This window comes from Neoarius graeffei, chromosome 17 (assembly GCF_027579695.1).
Source record: "Neoarius graeffei isolate fNeoGra1 chromosome 17, fNeoGra1.pri, whole genome shotgun sequence".
NCBI lineage: Eukaryota > Metazoa > Chordata > Actinopteri > Siluriformes > Ariidae > Neoarius > Neoarius graeffei.
Genome location: NC_083585.1, coordinates 16,119,369 through 16,144,439, shown reverse-complemented (window position 1 = coordinate 16,144,439; position 25,071 = coordinate 16,119,369). Strand labels below are relative to the sequence as shown.

The 25,071-nt window shown below is 42.8% G+C and overlaps 1 protein-coding gene across 11 annotated transcripts in view; it reads right to left on the bottom strand.

The window, feature by feature from the left end:
* Positions 1 to 3,094: 3,094 nt before the first annotated feature.
* The window catches only part of sytl2b (synaptotagmin-like 2b), a 107,175-nt gene continuing 85,198 nt past the window's right edge, over positions 3,095 to 25,071 (bottom strand). For 8 of the 11 annotated variants that reach the window (XM_060943781.1, XM_060943782.1, XM_060943783.1 and 5 more), the window contains 3 exons: positions 16,675 to 16,762; positions 13,234 to 13,411; positions 3,096 to 3,376 (listed from right to left, as the gene is read on the bottom strand). In XM_060943781.1, coding sequence (XP_060799764.1) covers positions 3,164 to 3,376; positions 13,234 to 13,411; positions 16,675 to 16,762 — 479 coding nt within the window. In that variant the 3' untranslated portion in view covers positions 3,096 to 3,163. Of the gene's footprint in view, positions 3,377 to 13,233; positions 13,412 to 15,198; positions 16,763 to 25,071 lie in introns of those variants that run through there. The other 3 variants (XM_060943787.1, XM_060943785.1, XM_060943786.1) reach the window with 2 other exon arrangements.

Below are 25,071 nucleotides of genomic sequence, written 5' to 3'. Positions count from 1 at the left end.
GGTCTGCTGAAATCTCCGTATAGGTGTGAATGAGAGGTGCAACCGAATAAATAAATATGCATCTTTTTTTATCCGGCTACATGTAGGCTATCACTGCGCAAAGCCTCTAATGTTGAAATGGTAGTAATATTTGTTAAAATAATAGTAGGCTAATTTCCACATTAATTAGTAAAATGTCCCAAGGGATGTGATGGGGGGGATGGCCATTTTATAAGGGGGATGATTTGAGATTTTTATTTCAGAAGGGGGATGCCATCCCCCCACATCACCCCTCAACTCGAGTACTGTGTATAAGGCCATATTTCACCGGACATAGGCCCTTCGATTTCCATCACTAGAGCGCGTCAAATTAATTTCGGTTTTGCCAGCATGGACGCGCTTCTTTTAAATGAAGGCACAGATGTGTCAGACATCGACAAAACGGTAAAGAATAAGTGGAGATGGGCTTGGCGAAATGAAATGGGCGATAATGGCAAGCTCCTGCTGCTGTGCCAAGGAAAAAGAAACAAAAACAGGCATCAGGTGTTGCCAAACTAGGTGCCTTTGGCTTCACTGCGAAGAAGCAGAAAAAGTGAACCTTCACTTTACTTTTCTTGTTTCCTGGCTTTATTTCAACAGATTTTCTTATTTTTCTTTCTGTTCCACTCTTCTGAAAGCATGGTTCAAGTTTGACTGCACTTGCATTTTTCTCTGAACCACTGTTGTGCATTACTAAAGTATTGTTGAAATAAATTTGCACTTTGCACTGAAAACTTGATGTTTCATCATGAATAGCCAGTAATGACAATGGTAAAGTCTTGCCTTAGCTTTAGTCATTTGTTAAAATTATGTAAATGTACGATAAGTAGGGGCCTAGGGGATAATGGACAACACGGCGTTTAAAATTTGACGCATCGCTGACATGGTAGGGGCCAACGACATGGAGCTTTTTTTTTCAGTCAGATGATTTTTTTTTTGCTTTAATCCATGTGAACAAGTTCATCCAGGGGCATGGCAGTACTGTTCAAAGTACTGTGCGTAATGTTACAGTGGCCAACAATATTAAATATACTTGTTAAATAAAACCTCCGCCTTGTTTTTAATGAATACTTAGACCTACTACGCTACTGTATTTTAATGTTGGTCATTATGGTGATACTTGGAGAGCCAAGTATTTTCTGAGGTGGTACTTGGTGAAAAAAGTTTGAGAACCACTGATGTAGGCTATGTTAGGCTACGATGCATATCTAACATCTGCATTGCTGAGGTTATTTATTTTTTATTTGTCTTTTATTTATTTATCTTTTTATTTATCCCGTTTGTTTTATTAATTTTATAGGCCTAGTTATTCTGCTTAATTTATTTTTTGTCTACATCCATGTATTTTCTTCATCTGTTATCCTGATTTTTGTGGATTTGTTAGATTGTACCTGTTTTATATCTCATCTCATCTCATCATCTCTAGCCGCTTTATCCTTCTACAGGGTCGCAGGCGAGCTGGAGCCTATCCCAGCTGACTACGGGCGAAAGGCGGGGTACACCCTGGACAAGTCGCCAGGTCATCACAGGGCTAACACATAGACACAGACAACCATTCACACTCACATTCACACCTACGGTCAATTTAGAGTCACCAGTTAACCTAACCTGCATGTCTTTGGACTGTGGGGGAAACCGGAGCACCCGGAGGAAACCCACGCGGACACGGGGAGAACATGCAAACTCCACACAGAAAGGCCCTCGCCGGCCCCGGGGCTCGAACCCAGGACCTTCTTGCTGTGAGGCGACAGCGCTAACCACTACACCACCGTGCCGCCCCCTGTTTTATATACTTCAATTAAAAAAAAAAGTTAGGCTCAGATGCATGGCTGAATGTAACATGAGAAGAGAAAATGGAGAATGGATTGCGTCACTCTTACTTACTAGTTTATGAGTTCAGTTTCTGCACTACATTACACACATTCATATTAGTCTTACAGTTACATTGACATTTTTTTGTTTAAATAATACTTAATGAGATTAATGTTTATTGTTAATGATTAATTTAGGCCAATGCTTGATTTTGGTTGTTTAAAATACCTAAGGGGTGCTGGGTAAACTAGGTCTCTGACTTGCCTCAGTTGACCAAAGAGAGCTGTTTTTCCTGATTTCCTTCGCATATTCAAGAACATCATTCGGCTTAGGTGTTTACATTCTCTCCCATCTCTGCTTTCTAGTGGTAGTGAAACTATATAAACATCTGATAAAAACCCGCTGAACTAATGTCAGACCTGCCCAATTTTGTCAACCAGCCCAAGCCATTTTTTGCCCGCAAAGTAGAATTCAAAACCACCCAATCTGGCAACACTGACCGAAACTAGAAAATCTTCCCGCAAGTTCCTTTCAGCACCTAGATGTCACCCGGGATTGGTTGGCGAGTGTGTGACGTTATTGTTTTTTTTACCCTTAGGCAGCCTCTCACGTTACTGCCTGAGGTACAGGGAGAAAACCACCGGAAAAGGTTTTAAACAAACGCAACAAACACGAAACAAACGCAAGTTGGCAGATGACCATAAATAGTTATGATCGATATCGTATCGATAGTTACGATATAATAATTTTATGTATCTCACACAGAATTTTCGGAGATATATCGAGTATATTCGATATATCGCATAGCCCTAGTCTGAATCTTCGCTTCATATATATTTTTTATTTTCAGCTAGCCAGCCGGGCTGCCTAGTGACAGGAATTACCCGCCAAATGACAAATTAAGTCACCTCGGGCAACCAGACCACTGTGAATTTCAAGCCCTGATAACAACTTTAGGTTTGTTGGGATAAGTTCCTACCAGCTTTGAGCACTGAGAGGGATTTTCACCCATTCCTCCTGGAAGATTTACTCCATTTCCTTGATGTTGGCTAAATGTTGTTTGTTGACAGCAGTTTTCAAACAATGCCACAGATTCTCAATGGGATTCAGATACAGTGGTGCTTGAAAGTTTGTGAACCCTTTAGAATTGTCTATATTTCTGCATAAATATGACCAAAAACATCATCAGATTTTCACACAAGTCCTAAAAGTAGATAAAGAAAACCCAGTTAAACAAATGAGACAAAAATATTCTACTTGGTCATTTATTTATTGAGGAAAATGATCCAATATTACATATCTGTGAGTGGCAAAATTATGTGAACCTTTGCTTTCAGGATCTGGTGTGACCCCCTTGTGCAGCAATAATTGCAACTAAACATTTCCGGTAACTGTTGATCAGTCCTGCACACCAGCTTGGAGGAATTTTAACCCATTCCTCTGTACAGAACAGCTTCAACTCTGGGATGTTGGTGGTTTTCTCCACATGAACTGCTCTGATGGTATGGGGTTGCATTAGTGCGTGTGGCATGGGCAGCTTACACATCTGGAAAGACACCATCAATGCTGGAAGGTATATCCAGGTTCTAGAGCAACATCCAGACGACGTCTCTTTCAGGGAAGACCTTGCATTTTCCAACATTACAATGCCAAACCACATACTGCATCAATTACTGTACAGCATCATGGCTGCGTAGAAGAAGGGTCCGGGTACTGAACTGGCCAGCCTGCAGTCCAGATCTTTCACCCATAGAAAACATTTGGCACATCATAAAACAGTAGATACGACAAAAAAGACCTAAGACAGTTGAGCAACTAGAATCCTTCATTAGACAAGAATGGTTTAACATTCCTATCCCTAAACTTGAGCAACTTGTCTCCTCAGTCCCCAGACATTTACAGACTGTTATAAAGGGAAAAGGGGATGTCTCACAGTGGTAAACATGGCCTTGTCCCAACTTTTTTGAGATGTGCTGTTGTCATGAAATTTAAAATCACCTAATTTTTCTCTTTAAATGATACATTTTCTCAGTTTAAACATTTGACATGTCATCTGTGTTCTATTCTGAATAAAATATGGAATTTTGAAACTTCCACATCATTGCATTCTGTTTTTATTTACAATTTGTACTTTGTCCCAACTTTTTTGGAATTGGGGTCGGACATACATACATACATACATACATACGTATGTGTATATATACACATACGTATGTATGTATGTATGTATGTATGTATGTATGTATGTCTGACCCCAATTCCAAAAAAGTTGGGACAAAATACAATTTGTAAATAAAAATGGAATGCAATGATGTGGAAGTTTCAAAATTTCATATTTTATTCAGAATAGAACACAGATGACATATCAAATGTTTAAACTGAGCATTTTCTCAGTTTAAACATTTGATATGTCATCTATGTTCTATTCTGAATAAAATATGGAATTTTGAAACTTCCACATCATTGCATTCCGTTTTTATTTGCAATTTGTACTTTGTCCCAACTTTTTTGGAATCGGTGTTTTGTGTGTGTGTATATATATATATATATATATATATATATATATACACACACACACACACACACACACTCCTCATTATAAACACAGTGTCTTACAAAAATATTGATCCCCCTTGGTGTTTGGGCTGTTTTGTTGCATTACAAGATGGAATTAAAACGGATTTTTTGGGGGGTTAGCACCATTTGATTTACACAACATGCCTACAACTTTAAAGGTGCAAATCATTCTTTTATTGTGACAAGCAAGCAACATGAAAACCAAGGAGCACTCCAAACAGGTCAGAGACAAAGTTGTGAAGTATAGATCAGGGTTGGATTATAAAAAATTTTTAAAAATCCCAAACTTTGAATATCCCAGGGAGCACTATTAAATCCATTAAAGCAAAATGGAAAGAATGGCACCATTACAAACCTGACAAGAGAAGGCTGCTCACCAAAACTCACAGACCGGGCAAGAAGGGCATTAATCAGAGATGCAACAAAGACACCAAAGATAACACTGAAGGAGCTGCAAAGTTCCACAGCGGAGATGGGAGTATCTGTCCATAGGACCACTTTAAGCCATACACTGCACAGAGCGGGGCTTTATGGAAGAGTAGCCAGAAAAAAGTCATTGCTTAAAGAAAACATGTTTGGAGTTTCCTCAACGGCATGTAGCAGACTCCCCAAACATATGGAAGAAGATTATCTGATCAAATGAGACTACAATTGATCTTTTTGGCCGTCATGGGAAATGCCATGTGTGGCGCAAACACCATTCCTACAGTGGACAGTTGTAGGAATTTCACCCACTTCAGTGTGTGACACAGAACACCATTCCTACAGTGAAGCATGGTAGTGGCAGCATCATGTTGTGGGGATGTTTTACATCTGCAGGGAAAGGAAAGCTGGTGAGGTGTGAAGGAAAGATGAATGGCACTAAATACAGGGCAATTCTGGAGGAAAACCTGTTTGAGTCAGCCAGAGGTTTGAGACTGGGATGTTCCAGCAGGACAATGACCCTGAACATAATGTTAAAGCTACACTAGAGTGGTTTAAAGGGAAACATTTAAATGTCTTGGAATAGCCTAATCAAAGCCCAGGCCTCAATCCAATTGAGAATCTGTGGCATAACTTGAAGATTGCTGTACACCAACACAACTCATCTAACTTGAAGGAGTTGGAGCAGTTTTGCCTTGAGGAATGGGCAAAAATCGCAGTGGCTAGATGTGCTAAGCTAATAGAGACATACGCCAAGAGACTTGCAGCTGTAATTGCAGCAAAAGGTGGCTCTATAAAGTGTTGACTTAGACTTTTTTTTTCTTTTTTTTTTTTTTTTGGGGGGGGGGGGGGGGGGGTGAATACCTATGCACACTCCAGATTTCTGTTTTTTCATCTTAATTGTTGTTTGTGTCACAATAAAACAACAATTTTCACCTTTAAAGTTGTAGGCATGTTGTGTAAATCAAATGGTGCTCACCCTCCAAAAATCCATTTTAATTCCAGCTTGTAATGCGACAAAACAGAACAAAAGGACAAACACAGTGGGGATGAATAATTTTGCAAGACACTGTGTGTGTATGCATATGCTGGAGTTCCTTATATTTTACAGAGACACACTGGTCCTCCCTACAGCAGTAACATCTCTTATAAGTTCTTATAAATATGTTTAAAAGTCAAATGTAGGCTCAGTTTTGACCTTGTGGTCATTTAATTTAATTCTAATTTAATTATTGCACTTAAATTTTACTGGTTAAATTCAGTATTGCATTTTTTTTTAGCACTAACTAGACCTAGTTAGTGCTAAAAAAAAAATGCAATACTGAATTTATTTTCTTTGGGACATATACTTTCATTCACAATAGAAAGATATTTAAGTGGAAGTCAGAAATTCTTTTGTAAACTAAGTGCCTCAGATAGGATCCTGTATCTGTCAAAAATGTTCTCTCTGGAAATCACTCCTCATATGATGAGGTTGTAAATGATTGCTTCAGAAAATATTTCTCTTTTGAAGCAGAATACTCTGTTGTTGCACGGTAAAAAACATGACTTGAAACAGATGTGAGACACATTTGCAGCAGTGCTTGACATGTGGGTGAAATTTGTGTCTGTCAAAAAATGTCCTCTCTGGAAAACCATAAGGATCGTCACCACTTCAGTTATTACTACAGTTACCTCTATGTACAAATATTGCTGAACAGTACTTGAAAATTGGACTTAAAATCACATACATTTCAACAGTTTTTCACTTTGTACACCTTACTCTTATGGACTATACGAAAGTGGATCAGTTTTAAAAATACACTATATGCTGTGTTCTCACCACAAAGAACATGCTCAGTATATGACCTGTAGCTCTGAAATTCTGTAGTTTGTTTCCAGAGGAAAAACAAAAATCTGAGGTTTGATTTTTGGTCTATTGTGGACCCAAAATATACCCTGATTGTGAAACAGCCCAAAACAGCCCTGAGTCCTGAGTTGCACATTCAGTGGCTCAATGGATCGGTTGTTGGTTAAATCTCTTTAGCCTATTCTTTAGTTGTAACACTAGCAGGTACTGTATTTAAAAAAAAAAAAAAAAAAAAAAAAGTGTCAGATGCTAAGTAATTGCTGTTCCATTCTTCTATGCCTGAATTTAATATTTAAAATAAAAGAGAGAGCTGCAGCAATTCTTTCTGCAATTAAAAAAAAAAGTTGTCAAAATGAGCTGGCAGGAGTCCACCTCTGTCACAATATACTCTAGCAGAAATATAATCATGAGTTCTAGGGTGGTTTGTGTAGTCTCTGGCAGCTCCAACTGTGCCTTTTTGATAAAAGATGTGTCTATGTGTTTTACAACAGTGATGCAGGCCCTGAGTATATTTCTAATTTAGAGCCAAGTGAAATTCTGTGATCTTGCTGTAACCAGCAAAAAGTGTTATGGAGCCCAAGCAGGGGAGGGCAAGCAGAGAAATCAGTGAAATATAAGCTTTCATGTAATTACAATGTCTTGCAAAAGTATTCAACCCTCTTGATGTTTGTCCTGTTTTGTCTCATTATGTTTATTATTATTATTTCACTGATAATGATTTTATAAATATAGCTCAAGCTGCATGCCCTTTAAAAGTCCGTTTTATGGCCAAAGTGGGTTAATGGGAAATGACCGCTGTCATGTCAGCACCAGAATCAGCAAATGACTGTCTTACTGGCACGTTCAAGCTCATCTGACTTCTAATTATTCACATCTGTTTCCAATTGCGCACGCGCGCACACACACACACACACACACACACACACACACACACACACACACACTATAAACCAACTCCAACTTACCACACAATGCTAATTAAGTGTGCCTCTATCCTGATAACAAGAAACCCAAGGGATTATTATTTCTAAATAATCCCCAGGTTAGGTTAACATGGGGCAACCATGGCTTGAGGTTGGGCTGAAGTGCCCTTGAGCAAGGGCACCTAACCCCCAACTGCTCCCCGGGCGCTGTAGCATAGCTGCCTACTGCTATGGATAGGTGTGTGCTCATTGCTCACTTGTGTTTATACGGTATGTGTGTTCACTGCTTCAGATGGGTTAAATGCAGAGGTTAAATTTCACTGTGTGCTTAAGTCTGTGTTTGAGTGTACATATGACAAATAAAGGCTTCTTGACTACTTCTAAATAACCATCAAGTGACCATTTAACAATATATGCTCCTAAATCCATAAATTTTTAAGTGGTAAAACTATTACCACTGTAGAAGCTTAATAGCATAAAGGAAAAAATTCTGACAGCTAATTCAACAGCTTTTTACAGTCTGTGATCCTAAACCTGTCATAATGCAGATTGTGTGTGCATCATAATATATAATCGTGATGTAATCTATTAAGAAATAGACCACCAAACTGAAAGTTAGCTAAACAATAAATCCTGCTTCATGAGACAAGTCCTGTGTGACTTGTTTTAAGCATTTCATAAAATTTCCATGTGAGCCCAGCTTTTTAGCATAAGTAGAACTTGATGCCAGTGGTGTGGATGGGAATGCCTTCACTGCCAAAGGGTCTGTTCCTTCTTGTTAATAATTTATATGCCTCAAGTCCCCTTACAAAAATCAGGAAGGAAGCACTTGAAGAAAAAAATAATTGATCTTGTGACTGTCAGTAATGCCATTGAGAACGATAGCACTAGTCAGAGTACAAACATGGACATACAGAACTACAACTCCCAAAGAGCACAGCGCCCCCTGTCACCAGCCTATTAACATCAGCTGTCATTCATTTCACTAATTATCAGTCACGCTACTTAAGCTCCTCACTCGCACACCTTCAACGAAGTATTGTTCTGTGTTTCTCCAGTTCATACCAAGCCTTTCATTCTCTGCCTATTTCTTGTATTTCTGACCCTTGCTTTATCTCTGTTTATGCTACCCGTCTTGTCTCCATTGCCCTGTTTACTGATCAACCGACCCTTGTGTGGCAGTATGCAGTGATTTGTCCTAGTGACGTTCAGCTGGGTTCCGATCCCAGCCAATCGCTGCATGAGAATGCTGCATGAGAATGCTGCATAAAGGTGAGCAGAGAACACCTGTCTGCCTCTCGCTTGCCAGAGGCTGAGTTACGTCACGTCCTGGAGTCTTCTACTTCCGTTTTCGTGTGGCGACAGGTAGGCCTTCTCTCTCCCGTTGTCTATCCAGTGCTCATTTTAGTAATTTTTGTGTCATAGAAGTTTGCTTGGGTGTTGCTGCTGGCTGCATGCTGCTCACCGCTCCTTATGCCTCTCACTGTTCGCTGCTGGTAGGTGCGCTATTTTCATGTGTCCTCTGTTGTGGCGTTGCACCTGCAGCAACCTGTGTGGTTGTTTACAGGTAGCTCTCGTGTAGCGTCGCTCCCTCCACTCCACGCTGTGTTGTCTTGGACTGCCTGACTGGTATGTAGTGCGGTGGCTTTAGCTTCCTCCTCCAGCCATTGTAAGTTGCTTATGTTTGTATTGCAAGGTAAAGGTAGTCTAGCAGCGGCGTAAAGCCGGCAACCCTGCAAGAAACCACTGCTGCTTTGCCTTAAGTTGTTTTTGCTCTGCATTATTTTGCTTTGCGTTACTTTGCACCGCATTGCGCTGCTTCGCTTTGTTTTGCGTTGGGCATGCATGGCCTTGCCACAGCCAACTTGGCTTCTGGTTGCTTTGCCTCTGGTTGCTTTGCCTGGCTCTGACTATTCAGCAGGCCAGTTGCTTCCATGGTGTGCCAGTGCTCCCCAGGCGAAGCTGTGGCTCAGTAACACTGGCTTTTAATTAAGTCAAGCCATGTCTTATCTGTGTGTGTGTGTGTGTGTGTGTGTACGCATGTGTAAGAGAACAGCGTGGTGATTTAGTTATTCTGTTCCTTTATTTGTTTGTCTATTGGTACATTCCTTAGTTTCTTTGGTAATTGGTTTTGTTGTAACCTGGAATTGGGATTAATTTGTGTTTATTTAGGTTATTGGATTTTGCATTTCAATTGATTCTGTAGATTTTTGTTTAATTACTTGATTTGCTAGTGTTTTTTTTTTTTCTTCTGGTTTTTGTTTAAATTTAATTTCTTTATTTCTCTTCTTTATTACATAGTTTGTTTTCACTTTTAACCCATTGCTCCCTGGTTTCTCCCCCCATTCAGGTGCCGAGTCTACAGTGGTGGATTGGTGTCCTGGTGATGGTGTTCCCCTTGTGTTGTGTTTTGCATGTCGGGTGGTTTTTGCTTCCTATTTAATTGCTTCGGGCGGGGTGTTCCTGGGATTCCCCTTTTTATTTGCACCGCCTGGCCCTGTGAGTCTCAGCCCTGATTGGTTTTCTCTTGATTGTCCCAGAGCGAGTGGTATTTTATTCTTTTTAAAACAAAACTTAACTTGTTTAATAATAAAATTTGTATTTTTGTATTCTTGAACTGCTGTCTCTGTCTCACTTGCTAATGAACCTAAGTGCCCTTTTGTGTTTCTTTTGGGGGTCATCATATCCAAAATATTTCCCTGAGTGAAATTCCCAGGGTGGTGTTGTCTGGCAACAAATTAAATCCTTTACACTGTCTTAATCCATACTTTACGCCTCGTGCTGCCACAATCGCCTACTCTCAGACTACGCTTTCTGTCTCATGATTTGGCTTTGTTACCAGTTTGCACCCCACTCTCCCCTGCGCATACATCCATACTGTAAGTGCCTGCACTCTGACAGGATACTTCGCCTATCATGGATGTAGCAGAAGAGGCGAAGCAAACTGCATTGAATGCTCAAAGATGACTTCTAGGAGAACACTAACAGATGCTTGCAGACCTCAACACCCAAATGGCACAGCTCACAACTGTGATGTTGCAGGCCCTCCTAGCGCATCCTAAGGCTTTTCCCAGTCCTGCCTTACAACTTCCCATTCGGGAGAAATATGCTAGGAATGCTCTCGCTTGTAAGGGATTCTTACTTCAGTGCTCCATGTACTTCACCACTAGGCCTCATCTTTGTAATGAACACAAGATCACTAAATTTCTTTCTTTCCTCACTGGCAAGCCATTACAATTGGCAAGCACCATTTGGAAAAATGGCGGTGAGCACATGACTTCGTATGAACATTTCAAGTTATTCAAGATTGTTCAACCACGAATCTGAAGGAATCGAAGTCGGTGAAAGTTTGCTCATTATCTCTCAGGGATCTCGAGCACGGATCTCAAGCAGTGCCCTGGACTTTAGAACACTAGTGGCAGCCAGTGGATGGAATGAGCCAGCATTAAACATTGTTCCACCAAGTTCTTCAACCTGAAATTCTCAGTGAACTGGCATGTAGAGATGAACAACTAATGCTGGACTCCCTCATTGACCTAGCTATATGACTAGATCATTTATTGACTCATCGACCCTCGATTAAGGAAAGCTCCAAACCTGTTCCACCTTCAGAGGACACTACACCCATGGAGGTTTCCCCACACCTGTTTGAAGCATGCAAAACGTGAAAGACAGGAAGGAGGGTCTTTGCTTTTACTGTGGGAGTTCTGAGCATCATATTAGTGTCCTGTCTGTCCATCTCACACCAGCCCAGCTGAAAGCCCAGCCCACGCAGTGAGTCTGGTGAGAAAATTCAATACAAAATCCTTTAAAGTTCCAGTGTTGTTAAAATTGGCATCCTCCAAACATGTTCTGTCTGCTTCTGTTGACTCGGAGACAGAGGGGAACTTCATCAACAGCACAATCATCCAGAAGCTCGACCTGCCCACAACCCCTCTGCAAAGTCCACTCAGCATTAGAACCATCGATGGAGGACCAATAGGTGATGGTCTGGTCACTACTCACACTGCTCCTGTTCATATTCAGGTGGGGGCACTTCACTCGGAGCTTGTCTCCCTCTGTGATCACACCGGTTAATCATAATGTCATTCTTGGTTATCCCTGGTTACAGCTTCATGATCCACTTATTTCTTGGCAGAATAAAGAAATTCTGCAATGGTCAGCCACCTGCTTTCAGAATTGTCTCTCACGTCCCCAAATCAGTCTCTCCTCCACCTCAGTCGAGAGTTCAGAGAATGTTCCATGGAGAATGTTCCTGAGTGCTATCTGGACTTGAAAGAAGTTTTTAGCAAAGAGAAGGCCTGCGGGCTACCACCGCACCGACCTTATGACTGTGCCATTAATCTACTACCAAGCATGTCACCTCCACGTGGTTGCATCTATCCCTCGTCTCAGAAGGAACACACTGCCATGGAGGAATATATCCAAGAGGCCCTTAAACAGGGTTACATCTGTCCTTCAAAGTCTCCCACATCAGAGAAACGAGGTGGTGGCCTCTGGCCATGTATCAACAGAGGATTAAATCAAGTCTCTGTCAAGTATCCCTATCCTCTTCTTGTTCCCTCAGCTCTAGAACAAGTCAGATCTGCCAAGAGTTCTCAAAGCTCAACCTACACAGTGCCTATAACCTCATCAGAATAAAGAAGGGCGATGAATGGAAGACCGCCTTCAGCACAACTGCTGGCCATTTTGAGTACTGGATAATGCCCTATGGCCTTTCTTTGGTGCCTAGTGTGTTCCAGTGTCTAATCAATGACTTGCTAAGGGACATGCTAGGCAAGTTCGTGATTGCCTATATTGACGACATCTTAATCTACTCTCCCTACAAAAAGAGCCACCTGGAACATGTCCAAGCTGTCCTCCAGCGCCTGCTGGCAAACTATCTCTATGTGAAGGCAGAGAAATGTGAATTCCATCAGAGACAAATCTCCTTTGGGGGCTATAGCATCAGTGCAGGAGGAGTCAGCATGGATTCTGCCAAGGTGTCTGCCGTCACATCCTGGCCAGCACCCACATCTGTTAAGGACCTTCAGTGATTCATAGGCTTTGCCAACTTTTATCGCTGTTTCATTAGAGGCTTCAGCATGATTGCCACTCCTCTGACGGCCCTGCTTAAGAAGGGACCCAAATGCCTTCAGTGGAACCCTTCGGCAGAAGAAGCATTCAATTGACTCAAGCACGCTTTCACCTCTGCTCCAGTTCTGCAGCACCCTGACCCAGCCAAGCCATTCATAGTAGAGGTTGATGCATCTGATACTGGGGTAGGAGGAATCTTATCTCAGCCCTTCGGTGAGAAACACAAGCTCCACCCAGTGGCTTTCTTTTAAAAAAACCTCATGTCTGCAGAGAGAAATTATGACATTGGGAACAGAGAGTTACTTGCTATCAAACTAATATTAGAGGAGTGGAGACACTGGCTGGAGGGAGCCACGCATCCCTTTGTGATTCTGATCGATCATAAGAACCTCGAATATCTTAAAAAGGCAGACAGATTAAAGCCACATCAAGCCAGATGGGCGCTTTTCTTCACTCATTTCAATTTTACTAATCTCGTTCCACCCTGGCTCAAACACCAAGGCAGATGCCCTATCCCATACCTTCAACTCGTCATGTCAAGATTCTGTCACTCACCCCATTCTTCCATCCAATTGCTTTGTCCAATCTATCACCTGGGACCCAGACCAAGAAATAAAGAACTCCCAACCATGGGCAAGCCCCATCAATCTTCTGCCAGGCCTTCTTTACGTCCTGAAACATCTCCGAGGTTGACTCATCACTTGGGCTCATACATCTTCCGCCACGGGACATCCTGGCAGCCAACAAACACATCAGATGTTCAAGAACAAGTACTGGTGGGAGAATATGCTCACAGAAATTAACCAGTTCATCACCTTCTGCTCTGAGTGTGCCCAAGCAAAAGTTCCCAGAACCCCTCCTGCTGGCAAACTGTGTCCGCTCCCAATACCTCAAAGACCCTGGTCCCACCTAGCCATTGACTTCATTACTGACCTCCCCCCCAAGGCAACACCACCATCATGACAACCATTGACAGATTCTCCAAAGCACTGAAACTCATCCCATTACCCAGCATCCCCACAGCTTTCCAAACAGCAGAACTATTATTCCAACAGGTATTCAGGTACTATGGCAGCCCGGAGGACATAGTCAGTGACCGGGATCCCCAGTTTATCTCAGTTTTAGTCTTGCTTCATGGAACAATTAGGACTGTCAGTAAGTCTCACATCTGGTTATCACCCACAATCCAATGGTCAAGTGAAACGGGCCAGGGGGACTGGTCTCGATTCCTCCCATGGGCCGCGTATGCACAAAACTCACTTAAACACTCCGTGACTCAACTAACACCTTTTCAGTGCATACTCAACTACCAGCCATCCCTATTTCCCTGGGATGATGCACCAGTACAAGTACAAGCAGTTGAAGACTGATTTTCCCGCAGCCAAGCAATATGGAAGGAGGTACACCAACTCATTGAAATCGTTAATGCCAAATATAAAGAGTATGCAGCCAAGCATAGGGGTGACCATCCAGATTTCTCTCCTGGTGACAGGGTATGGGTGTCCATAAGGAACCTTAGGGAACCCAATACCTGTTGAAAACTACAGCCACGGTACATCGGACCATTCAAGGTACTTCGGCAGCATCAACGACGTATCATACAGATTAGAACTTCCCCCTCACAGCAGGATATCACCCACATGCCATGTTTCCAGTTTGAAACCTGCCAGTCCAGGCCCTCTTGCCAAGAAAACCCAGCACTCAACTTAGGTGAGCCCATCTACCAGGTGAACAGAATACTTGATTCAAGATGCAGAAGAGGTTAAGTTGAATACCTGGTAGACTGGGAGGGCTATGGACCTAAGGAACAAAGCTGGGTGGGAGCCAAGGACATTCTGGACCCTTTGCTCAAACAGGAGTTTCATGCACAACATCCTGACAAACCTGCACCTAGAGGTAGAGGGTGCCCCAGGAGCTCCTTGGGGGGTGTTCTGTCAGTAATGCTATTGAGAATGACAGCACTAGCCAGACTAGAAACATGGACACTCAGAACTACAACTCCCCAAGTGCACAGTGCCCCCTGCCACCGGCCTATTAACATCAGCTGTCGTTCATTTCACTAATTATCAGTCATGCTACTTAAGCTCCTCACACACCTTCAGTGTGAAGTATCGTTCTGTTTTTCTCCACTTCATACCAAGCCTTTCATTCTCTGCCTGCTTCTCCTACTTCTGACCCTCACTTTCTCTTTGTTTACACTACCTGTCTTGTCTCCATTGTCCTGTTTACTGATCGACCAACCCTTGCCTGCTCTCTGACTATGCTTTCTGTCTCACGATTTGGCTTTGTTACCAGTTTGCACCCCGCTCTCCCCGCCTATACATCTGTAATTGCCTGCACTCTGACAGGGACCTTGACCCTGTTTGGATCAATTCTAAAATCGAATGAATTTTTCTGCTCAGTTAACATTATACCACCTCATGGTGGAAGTATAAAAATATGGATTACATTAAATAAACAGTCAAGTAAAACAATTATTTATTAGGTGAATTTAAAATTTCAGTTAAAATAACAATAGGTATGATAAAATAGGTGACACAAAATGCTGTGAATTTATTCAAATATCCTCCACAATCTAAAGCTATGTGAATGAGATGCTTTTTATATATCAGCAAGGTGGTTATAAAAAGGTTAATATAATATGCATTCAGTTGTTTGATGTTACTATATGATTAGAAGTGCTGAGCAATGTAATTACAAAAAATATTCATACACTTACTGAACACTTTATTAGGAACAGCTGTACACCTAGTCGTTCATGCAATTATCTAATCAGGCAATCGTGTGGCAGCAGTGAAATGCATAAGATTATGCAGATAGAGTCCAGAAGCTTTGGGTAATGTTCACATGAACTGTCATAATGGAGAAAAAACGTGAATCTGATTTTGATCATGGCATAGTTGTTGATGCCAGACAGGCTGGTTTGAGTATCCATACTGCTGAACTCTTGGGATTTTCACTCACAACAGAGTTCACTGAGAATGGTGCAAAAAAGAAAAAAAAAAAAATTCAGTGAGCAGCAGTTCTACAGACAAAAAGGCCTTGTTGATAAAAGAGGTCAACAGAGAATGGTCAGACTGGTTCAAGTTGACAGAAAGACTACAATAACTCAGATAACCACTCAAATTATGGTGAGCAGAAAAGCATTTCAAAACGCACAACACATCAAACATTGAAGGGGATGGGCAACAACAGCAGAAGACCACATCAGGTTCCACTTCTGTCAGCCAAGAACAGAAAGCTGAGGCTGCAGTGGGCACAGACTCACCTGGACAGTTCAAGACTGGAAAAACATAGCTTGGTATGATGAATTTTTATTTCTGCTGAGGCACACAGATAATAAGACCAGAATTTAGCACCAATAGCATGAATCCATGGACCCAACCTGCCTTGTGTACACAGTCCAGGCTGGTGGGGGTGGTATAATGGTGTGGGGAATGTTTTCTTGGCACAGTTTGGGCCTGTTAATACTTTAATACATTGCTTGAATGACACAGCCTATTTGTGGACTGTTGCTGACCATGTGTATCCCTTCATGGCCACAAGTTACCATCTTCTACTGGCTACTTCCAGCATAATAATGTATCATATCACAAAGCACAAGTCATCTCAAACTGGTTTCATGAACATGGCAAGGAGTTTAGTATTCTTCAGTGGCCTTTCCAATCACCAGATCTGATTCCAATAAAACACCTCTGGGATGTGGTACAACAGGAGATTCGCAACATGAAAGTGCACCTGAAAAATCTGCAGGAATTGTGTGATGCAGTCATGGGCAAGAATTTCAAAGGAATGTTTCCAACATCTTGTGGAATCCATGACACAAAGAATTGAGGCTGTTTTGAGAGCAAAGGGAAGCCCTCCTCAGTATTAGTATAGTATTCCTAATAAAGTGCTCAGTGTATATTCTTGCATTTTGACAGTTACAAACAATGTTATTTCCATGTATTTTTTGCTGTTGTCAACATTCTCAAAGGCAACACATCCTCCACCCACTCATTTGGTGAATCCATCATTCTTTGCCATAAAGCCACCTCCTTCACCATGGAGTCCATCCAGTCCACTTTTGTCCCATAACTCTGCCCTGTGAAAGAAAGGGAAAGAAAAAGGTTACTAACACATTATTATTATTATTATTATTATTATTATTAGTAGTAGTAGAGCAGCAGCTACAATTATCAACAGCCTATAATTATCGACACCTTTTCAGATTTACCAATAAAAAACAATTTTACAAAGGTGAGTTTCAGTTACAATAGTTATTATTGGTTAATTAATCAACTGGAAGACCCCCACCCCTTTGATTGTGTGGTCTGATGACACAGCTTGTTACCTGAGATGGAATATTTTTTTAGCACGATCGTCAAGTTGAGAAAAACCTGGATGTTATCATCGCAGGTACGGTAAGCATGGCGGAAAGATCATGGACATGTTTTTACTGATCAAATTCACTGATATTTCATGATCTCCTTGTTGAAACCTACTTTGTTTCTTACTCTTTCATTTGACAGTCACCATTTTGCATCTAAATGCACATGAGAAGTCAAGTGATGTTTCAATAATAGTGTTCATTTTCACCGGTGTCCACCATTATCGACACCCTGTGGAATTAAGTGACATTTACAACTGTTATGGATTGATATTTGTGCAACATTTTTGAAGTAAATGAAGTACTTTTAAAAATAAAAGTGCTGTGATTTATAATAATTTTTTTTTCTGACTCATAACAGAATGGTATGTTTATAGAGTATTTGGAATCCTATTGCAATAAACAGAATTAGATCAGAATTAAATTCCTAGCATATAAAAAATTACATGCTTGAAGTATTCAGAGGCAGCACGGTGGTGTAGTGGTTAGCGCTGTCGCCTCACAGCAAGAAGGTCCGGGTTCGAGCCCCGTGGCCGGCGAGGGCCTTTCTGTGCAGAGTTTGCATGTTCTCCCCGTGTCCGCGTGGGTTTCCTCCGGGTGCTCCGGTTTCCCCCACAGTCCAAAGACATGCCGGTTAGGTTAACTGGTGACTCTAAATTGACCGTAGGTGTGAGTGTGAATGGTTGTCTGTGTCTATGTGTCAGCCCTGTGATGACCTGGCGACTTGTCCAGGGTGTACCCCGCCTTCCGCCCGTAGTCAGCTGGGATAGGCTCCAGCTTGCCTGCAACCCTGTAGGAGGATAAAGCGGCTAGAGATAACGAGATGATGAGATATTTTGTGCTAAATATAAGTCAATGTAAAACAAATTTTAAGTAAAAACTGTTTTGTTAATACCACATACCGATTATTATTATTTTTTTATTAATAATCATCTGGGTGTCGATAATTGTGGAATGGTTTTGATAACTGTGTACAAAAGGTGTCAATACTTGTGGAATGGTGTCACGTGATCTGATCCGCTAAGTAATCAGGAACAAACTCATTTTTTCCAGCGGAAGCTTGAGTAATTATTCATGCACAATTTATGTATTGAAAGTCTTCTCTACTTTTGCAATGGCCAAAAGATCGTTAAGGTTTTGATAATTGTAGTTGCCACTCTAGTAGTATTTTTAAATTATTATTAATGAGTAGCAGTCCTATGTTTGTACATGTTAAATGCAATGCAATCCAATGTGTTATACAACCCCGATTCCAAAAAAGTTGGGACAAAGTACAAATTGTAAATAAAAACAGAATGCAATAATTTACAAATCTCAAAAACTGATATTGTATTCACAATAGAACATAGACAACATATCAAATGTCGAAAGTGAGACATTTTGAAATTTCCTGCCAAATATTGGCTCATTTGAAATTTCATGACAGCAACACTTCTCAAAAAAGTTGGGACGGGGCAATAAGAGCCTGGAAAAGTTAAAGGTACAAAAAAGGAACAGCTGGAGGACCAAATTGCAACTCATTAGGTCAATTGGCAATAGGTCATTAACATGACTGGGTATAAAAAGAGCATCTTGGAGTGGCAGCGGCTCTCAGAAGTAAAAGATGGGAAGAGGATCACCAATCCCCCTAATTCTGCGCCGACAAATAGTGGAGCAATATCAGAAAGGAGTTCGACAGTGTAAAATTGCAAAGAGTTTGAACATATCATCTACAGTGCATATCATCATCAAAAGATTCAGAGAATCTGGAAGAATCTCTGTGCTTAAGGGTCAAGGCCGGAAAACCATACTGGGTGCCCGTGATCTTCGGGCCCTTAGATGGCACTGCATCACATACAGGCATGCTTCTGTATTGGAAATCACAAAATGGGCTCAGGAATATTTCCAGAGAACATTATCTGTGAACACAATTCACTGTGCCATCCGCCGTTGCCAGCTAAAACTCTATAGTTCAAAGAAGAAGCCGTATCTAAACATGATCGAGAAGTGCAGACGTCTTCTCTGGGCCAAGGCTCATTTAAAATGGACTGTAGCAAAGTGGAAAACTGTTCTGTGGTCAGATGAATCAAAATTTGAAGTTCTTTATGGAAATCAGGGACGCCGTGTCATTCGGACTAAAGGGGAGAAGGACGACCCAAGTTGTTATCAGCGCTCAGTTCAGAAGCCTGCATCTCTGATGGTATGGGGTTGCATTAGTGCATGTAGCATGGGCAGCTTACACATGTGGAAAGACACCATCAATGCTGAAAGGCATATCCAGGTTCTAGAGCAACATATGCTCCCATCCAGACGACGTCTCTTTCAGGGAAGACCTTGCATTTTCCAACATGACAATGCCAAACCACATACTGCATCAATTACAGCATCATGGCTGCGTAGAAGAAGGGTCCGGGTACTGAACTGGCCAGCCTGCAGTCCAGATCTTTCACCCATGGAAAACATTTGGCGCATCATAAAACGGAAGATACAACAAAAAAGACCTAAGACAGTTGAGCAACTAGAATCCTACATTAGACAAGAATGGGTTAACATTCCTATCCCTAAACTTGAGCAACTTGTCTCCTCAGTCCCCAGACGTTTACAGACTGTTGTAAAGAGAAAAGGGGATGTCTCACAGTGGGAAACATGGCCTTGTCCCAACTTTTTTGAGATGTGTTGTCATGAAATTTAAAATCACCTAATTTTTCTCTTTAAATGATACATTTTCTCAGTTTAAACATTTGATAAACATCTATGTTCTGTTCTGAATAAAATATGGAAATTTTAAACTTCCACATCATTGCATTCCGTTTTTATTTACAATTTGTACTTTGTCCCAACTTTTTTGGAATCGGGGTTGTATTAGTATGACCAAAAAAAAGAAGGTTTAAATGAGAAGGGCTTTATTAAGAAAGTAAAAGCACTTAATCATTAAATCTGTGAAACAGAAGGTATATTTTAACTCTGGTTCTACAATCATGTGGAGCACTACCAGGGCACTAGGGTCATTAACAGATGGAAGCATGGCCTGTTCAGACAGAATGGGACTATCAACACGCTTGTTATATAGTTTGTCAGATGTGCTACAGTGTCATCCACAGCATTTCTACATAAACATAACCCCACAGGGTTTAAACAAGTAAAAACTGCCTTTGTATTCAGCCTGTCAACTGTCATTCCAATTTCCACTTTGCAGAACAAAAACAAACACAACCAATGCCTCAGGGTCTACATATACTCATAGTGACATCTGGCTGACAGAAGATGAGCATTCAGTCAACATCAAAACAGTATACGGTGCAGCATTCTCAGTTTCAATACAGGAATCACAAATAACATCGCAGCCAAGAGCTGAAACTCTGTAAATGGACAATATATGGCCACTCACAATTTCATGACTGTATCCATAATTGAAGCAGACAAACCAGAAAAAGCAGGCAGTAATTGTAAAATCATAAGAGGTGATCAGCAAATAGGCAACATTAGGCAAGGAATTATACTAGTGCATCTCAAAAAATTAGAATGTTGTGAAAAAGTTCAATATTTTCCATCAGTTACAGTGGGGCAAAAAAGTATTTAGTCAGTCACCAATTGTGCAAGTTCTCCCACTTAAAAAGATGAGAGGCCTGTAATTTTCATCATAGGTATACCTCAACTATGAGAGACAAAATGAGAAAAAAAATCCAGAAAATCACATTGTCTGATTTTTAAGGAATTTATTTGCAAATTATGGTGGAAAATACTGTAAGTATTTGGTCAATAACAAAAGTTCATCTCAAAACTTTGTTATATACCCTTTGTTGGCAATGACAGAGGTCAAACGTTTTCTGTAAGTCTTCACAAGGTTTTCACACACTGTTGCTGGTATTTTGGCCCATTCCTCCATGCAGATCTCCTCCAGAGCAGTGATGTTTTGGGGCTGTCACTGGGCAACACGGACTTTCAACTCCCTCCAAAGATTTTCTATGGGGTTGAGATCTGGAGACTGGCTAGGCCACTCCAGGACCTTGAAATGCTTCTTACGAAGCCACTCCTTCGTTGCCCGGGCAGTGTGTTTGGGATCATTGTCATGCTGAAAGACCCAGCCACGTTTCATCTTCAATGCCCTTGCTGATGGAAGGAGGTTTTCACTCAAAATCTCACAATACATGGCCCCATTCATTCTTTCCTTTACATGGATCAGTCGTCCTGGTCCCTTTGCAGAAAAACAGCCCCAAAGCATGATGTTTCCACCCCCATGCTTCACAGTAGGTATGGTGTTCTTTGGATGCAACTCAGCATTCTTTCTCCTCCAAACACAACAAGTTGAGTTTTTACCAAAAAGTTCTATTTTGGTTTCATCTGACCATATGATATTCTCCCAATCCTCTTCTGGATCATCCAAACGCTCTCTAGCAAACTTCAGACGGGCCTGGACATGTACTGGCTTAAGCAGGGGGACACATCTGGCACTGCAGGATTTGAGTCCCTGGTGGCATAGTGTGTAGCCTTTGTTACTTTGGTCCCAGCTCTCTGCAGGTCATTCACTAGGTCCCCCCGTGTGGTTCTGGGATTTTTGCTCACCGTTCTTGTGATCATTTTGACCCCACGGGGTGAGATCTTGCGTAGAGCCCCAGATCGAGGGAGATTATCAGTGGTCTTGTATGTCTTCCATTTTCTAATAATTGCTCCCACAGTTGATTTCTTCACACCAAGCTGCTTACCTATTGCAGATTCAGTCTTCCCAGCCTGGTGCAGGTCTACAATTTTGTTTCTGGTGTCCTTTGACAGCTCTTTGGTCTTGGCCATAGTGGAGTTTGGAGTGTGACTGTTTGAGGTTGTGGACAGGTGTCTTTTGTACTGATAACGAATTCAAACAGGTGCCATTAATACAGGTAACGAGTGGAGGACAGAGGAGCCTCTTAAAGAAGTTGTTACAGGTCTGTGAGAGCCCGAAATCTTGCTTGTTTGTAGGTGACCAAATACTTATTTTACCGAGGAATTTACCAATTAATTCATTAAAAATCCTACAATATGATTTCCTGGATTCTTTCCCCCCATTCTGTCTCTTATAGTTGAAGTGTACCTATGATGAAAATTACAGGCCTCTCTCATCTTAAGTGGGAGAACTTGCACAATTGGTGGCTGACTAAATACTTTTTTGCCCCACTGTTTTTAAGAAAGTGAAAGTTATTGTGGCAGCAGGGATGTGGTCAAGCGTCGGTCTGTGACCGGAGGGCGGAGTCAGGGAAGGTAAGTAGCAGAATCACTGCACCTGATGTTGATTAACGTGTGTTTGTGTGTCTTCCCCAGTGACCGCGCCCTATTTAAGGAGAAAGCGAGAGCAGAGGAGGAGCTCTCTCCCCAACCAGACACCTGATGTGCGTGCGCGTGTCTGTGTGTGTACGAGAATGTGCAAAAGACAACTGAAAAAGTGTCAAAATAAAAAGAGTTACGAAACTCAGTTCTGGCCTGCCGTCTTCTGTGCTCCTCCCACTCCTACAAACTGCCACAGTGGTGCTGAAACCTGGGACTGGAGCGCAGAAGAAGAACAGCCCCATGGAGTCCTCCCCTTTTGCCAACCTGGTCCACGCCCTTGCCACGGCCCAGCAGAGCCAGCACCAGGCGCTAGTCGCCCTCCGGAAGGAGCAAGAGCAACAGTTCGAGGCCCTGGTGTTGGCACAGCAGGAAGATTGACAGGCGTTCAGGCACCTCCTCATGTCGGCGGGGTCCATCACCTCCACGGGCCCTTCCCCCTCACCCTAACAAAGATGGGCCTGTAGGACAACCCTGAGGCCTTCCTCACGCTCTTCGAGCAGGTAGCAGAGGCCTCGGGCTGGCCGGTGGAACAGCGTGCGGCGTGCCTCCTCCCCCGCTAACGGGCGAGGCGCAGCTGGCCGCGCTACAGCTCCCCGCCAACCACCGGCTGGTCTATGCGGACCTCCGTCGGGCCGTCCTCCAGCGTGTGGGGCGCACCCCTGAACAGCAGCGACAGCGCTGCGCTTGGAGGAAGTCGGCCAGCCGTTCGCGTTTGGCCAGCAACTCCGGGACGCCTGCTGGTGGTGGTTGAGGGCCGACAACCGCGACACCGAGGGAATCATTGATCAGGTGGTACTGGAGCAGTTCATCGCTCACCTACCAGCAGGAACCGCAGAGTGGGTCTAGTGCCACCACCCGGCGTCGCTGGATCAGGCCATCGAACTGGCGGAGGACCATTTGGCGGCTGTCCCGACGGCAAGACAGCAGACAACCTCTTCTTCCCTCTCCTCTCTCTCTCTCTCTCTCCCCTCCTGTGTCTCGTCCTCGCCCCGTTCCCCCACCACGGGGGCCGATGTCACTCCAGCTGGCCTGCCGCACCCGCGGTGCCCTCCCGTTTCTCCCTTCTGTGTCTGTCTCTCCCCCCCCTCAGGTGAGTGAGCCCCAGAGCACCAGTGCAGAGAGGAAGCCTGGGCCGGTTTGCTGGCGCTGCAGGGAGCCAGGCCACCTCCAACAGCAGTGCTCGGCAATGGAGGTGGGCGTGGTGGTTCGGATCCCCGATGCGCCAGGAGCCGCCCTCGATCGGGCCGGAGCGTATTGCATACCGGTGAGTGTCCAAGGGGATACATATCACAGGCATGAAAACGGGTCAGGGGTGAAAAAGGTGAGAAGGGTGCACGAGTGGTGACGGGGCCTCTGGTGTTGTTTTATTTTGTTTGGGGGGTCCTCCCCCAGAATAAATATTATAGCCTCCTTACTAAGTATACTGTATTGACATTTGCACAAGGACATACAGTACAAATACAAATTCAAATACATGTAGTTATAGTGAAATTATGCCCTGGAAAAAAATGCAAATAATAGAAAGAAGAAAGTGGAGAACACACAAGGAATAGTGATCATCTTTTCCTTTTATTTGCCTGGACCACCAGTGTCTCCATGGCCTGCTTTCGCCGAGTTGCCACGTTTCAGCCTTGCCCGCTTCTCTCCTTCAGCAGTCTGTTTCTTGGCCTGCTGAACACTGCAAGTTGCTTGAGAGCCATACTTGCTCTGCTGCTGCTGCTTTTCCTCCTTGTTCACCCTCTGCTGGTGTTTGTATGTGGCTGCTGCAGAGTTAATGTTCTTGCACAATGTTCTGTCCACTTCCCCAAACTTCACGTCCTCCCTTCTAAAGAGCTGCATAGCTGTCTTCCCCCTGGACATCAGCGTGTACTTGACCGTCTGTATTGCATTAAATGTTTCCACGTTCATGTTGCCACTCCTTTGATCAATTACATCATTCATCAGACTAAATGAGGACTCGACTCTAGGTCCATGAAAGATGGAGAGGCAACACTTAACCAGTGCACCCAGGGAGGGGTACTTGTCTGGTTTGTCGAAGACATGACCCCACCACTCCACAAAGCTCTCTCCCTCCTTGAAGCTGGGGATGGTCAGGTCAACACTGAACCGCACAAGTTCCCTCTGGATATCCTGGTCTGCTGGCAAGAGGTGCCCCAGCATACTACTCAGCCTACCAAGATATGGAAGTACCTGCAGCTTTCAGTTCTTTTTAAATCAAGGCTGAATACTTTCTTCTTTGCTGCTGTCTTTTATTAAATCAAATTTGAGACTTTTAATTTGATTTCTTTCAGCACGGACAGCACTACAAAATGGTGTCTCCACTATACAGTGCCCTATATAGTGAGTAGTGAGCAATTTCAGACACAGGGATTGTCAAAAGACCCGCGCGCCCTCTTTCGAATGCTGACGTAATCAAGCCGGAAGTTTTGTTTGTTTTGATAGCAATCAGGAAAGTTTGAAAAAAGTAGGAAATTCAGTCCAATGACTCAATCCAGCTTCCAGTGGTCTGGTCTGCACTCTGACTGATGTGTGCACGCTCTGGCCAGCAGGAGAAGAGGCGCGAAATGATGCTGCTTGCCCTTCGCAGCGAGATGTACTCGTCGCTATGGCGTCAATATCAAAGCAGGAGGAGGAGGCGCAAACCGGCACAAACTGTCTATGGGTGCAAAGCGACCTCCTTGCCCTTTGGGTCAATATCAAACACCCCCCAATTTTTTTTTCTCATCGGATCTACACGATTCACGTAG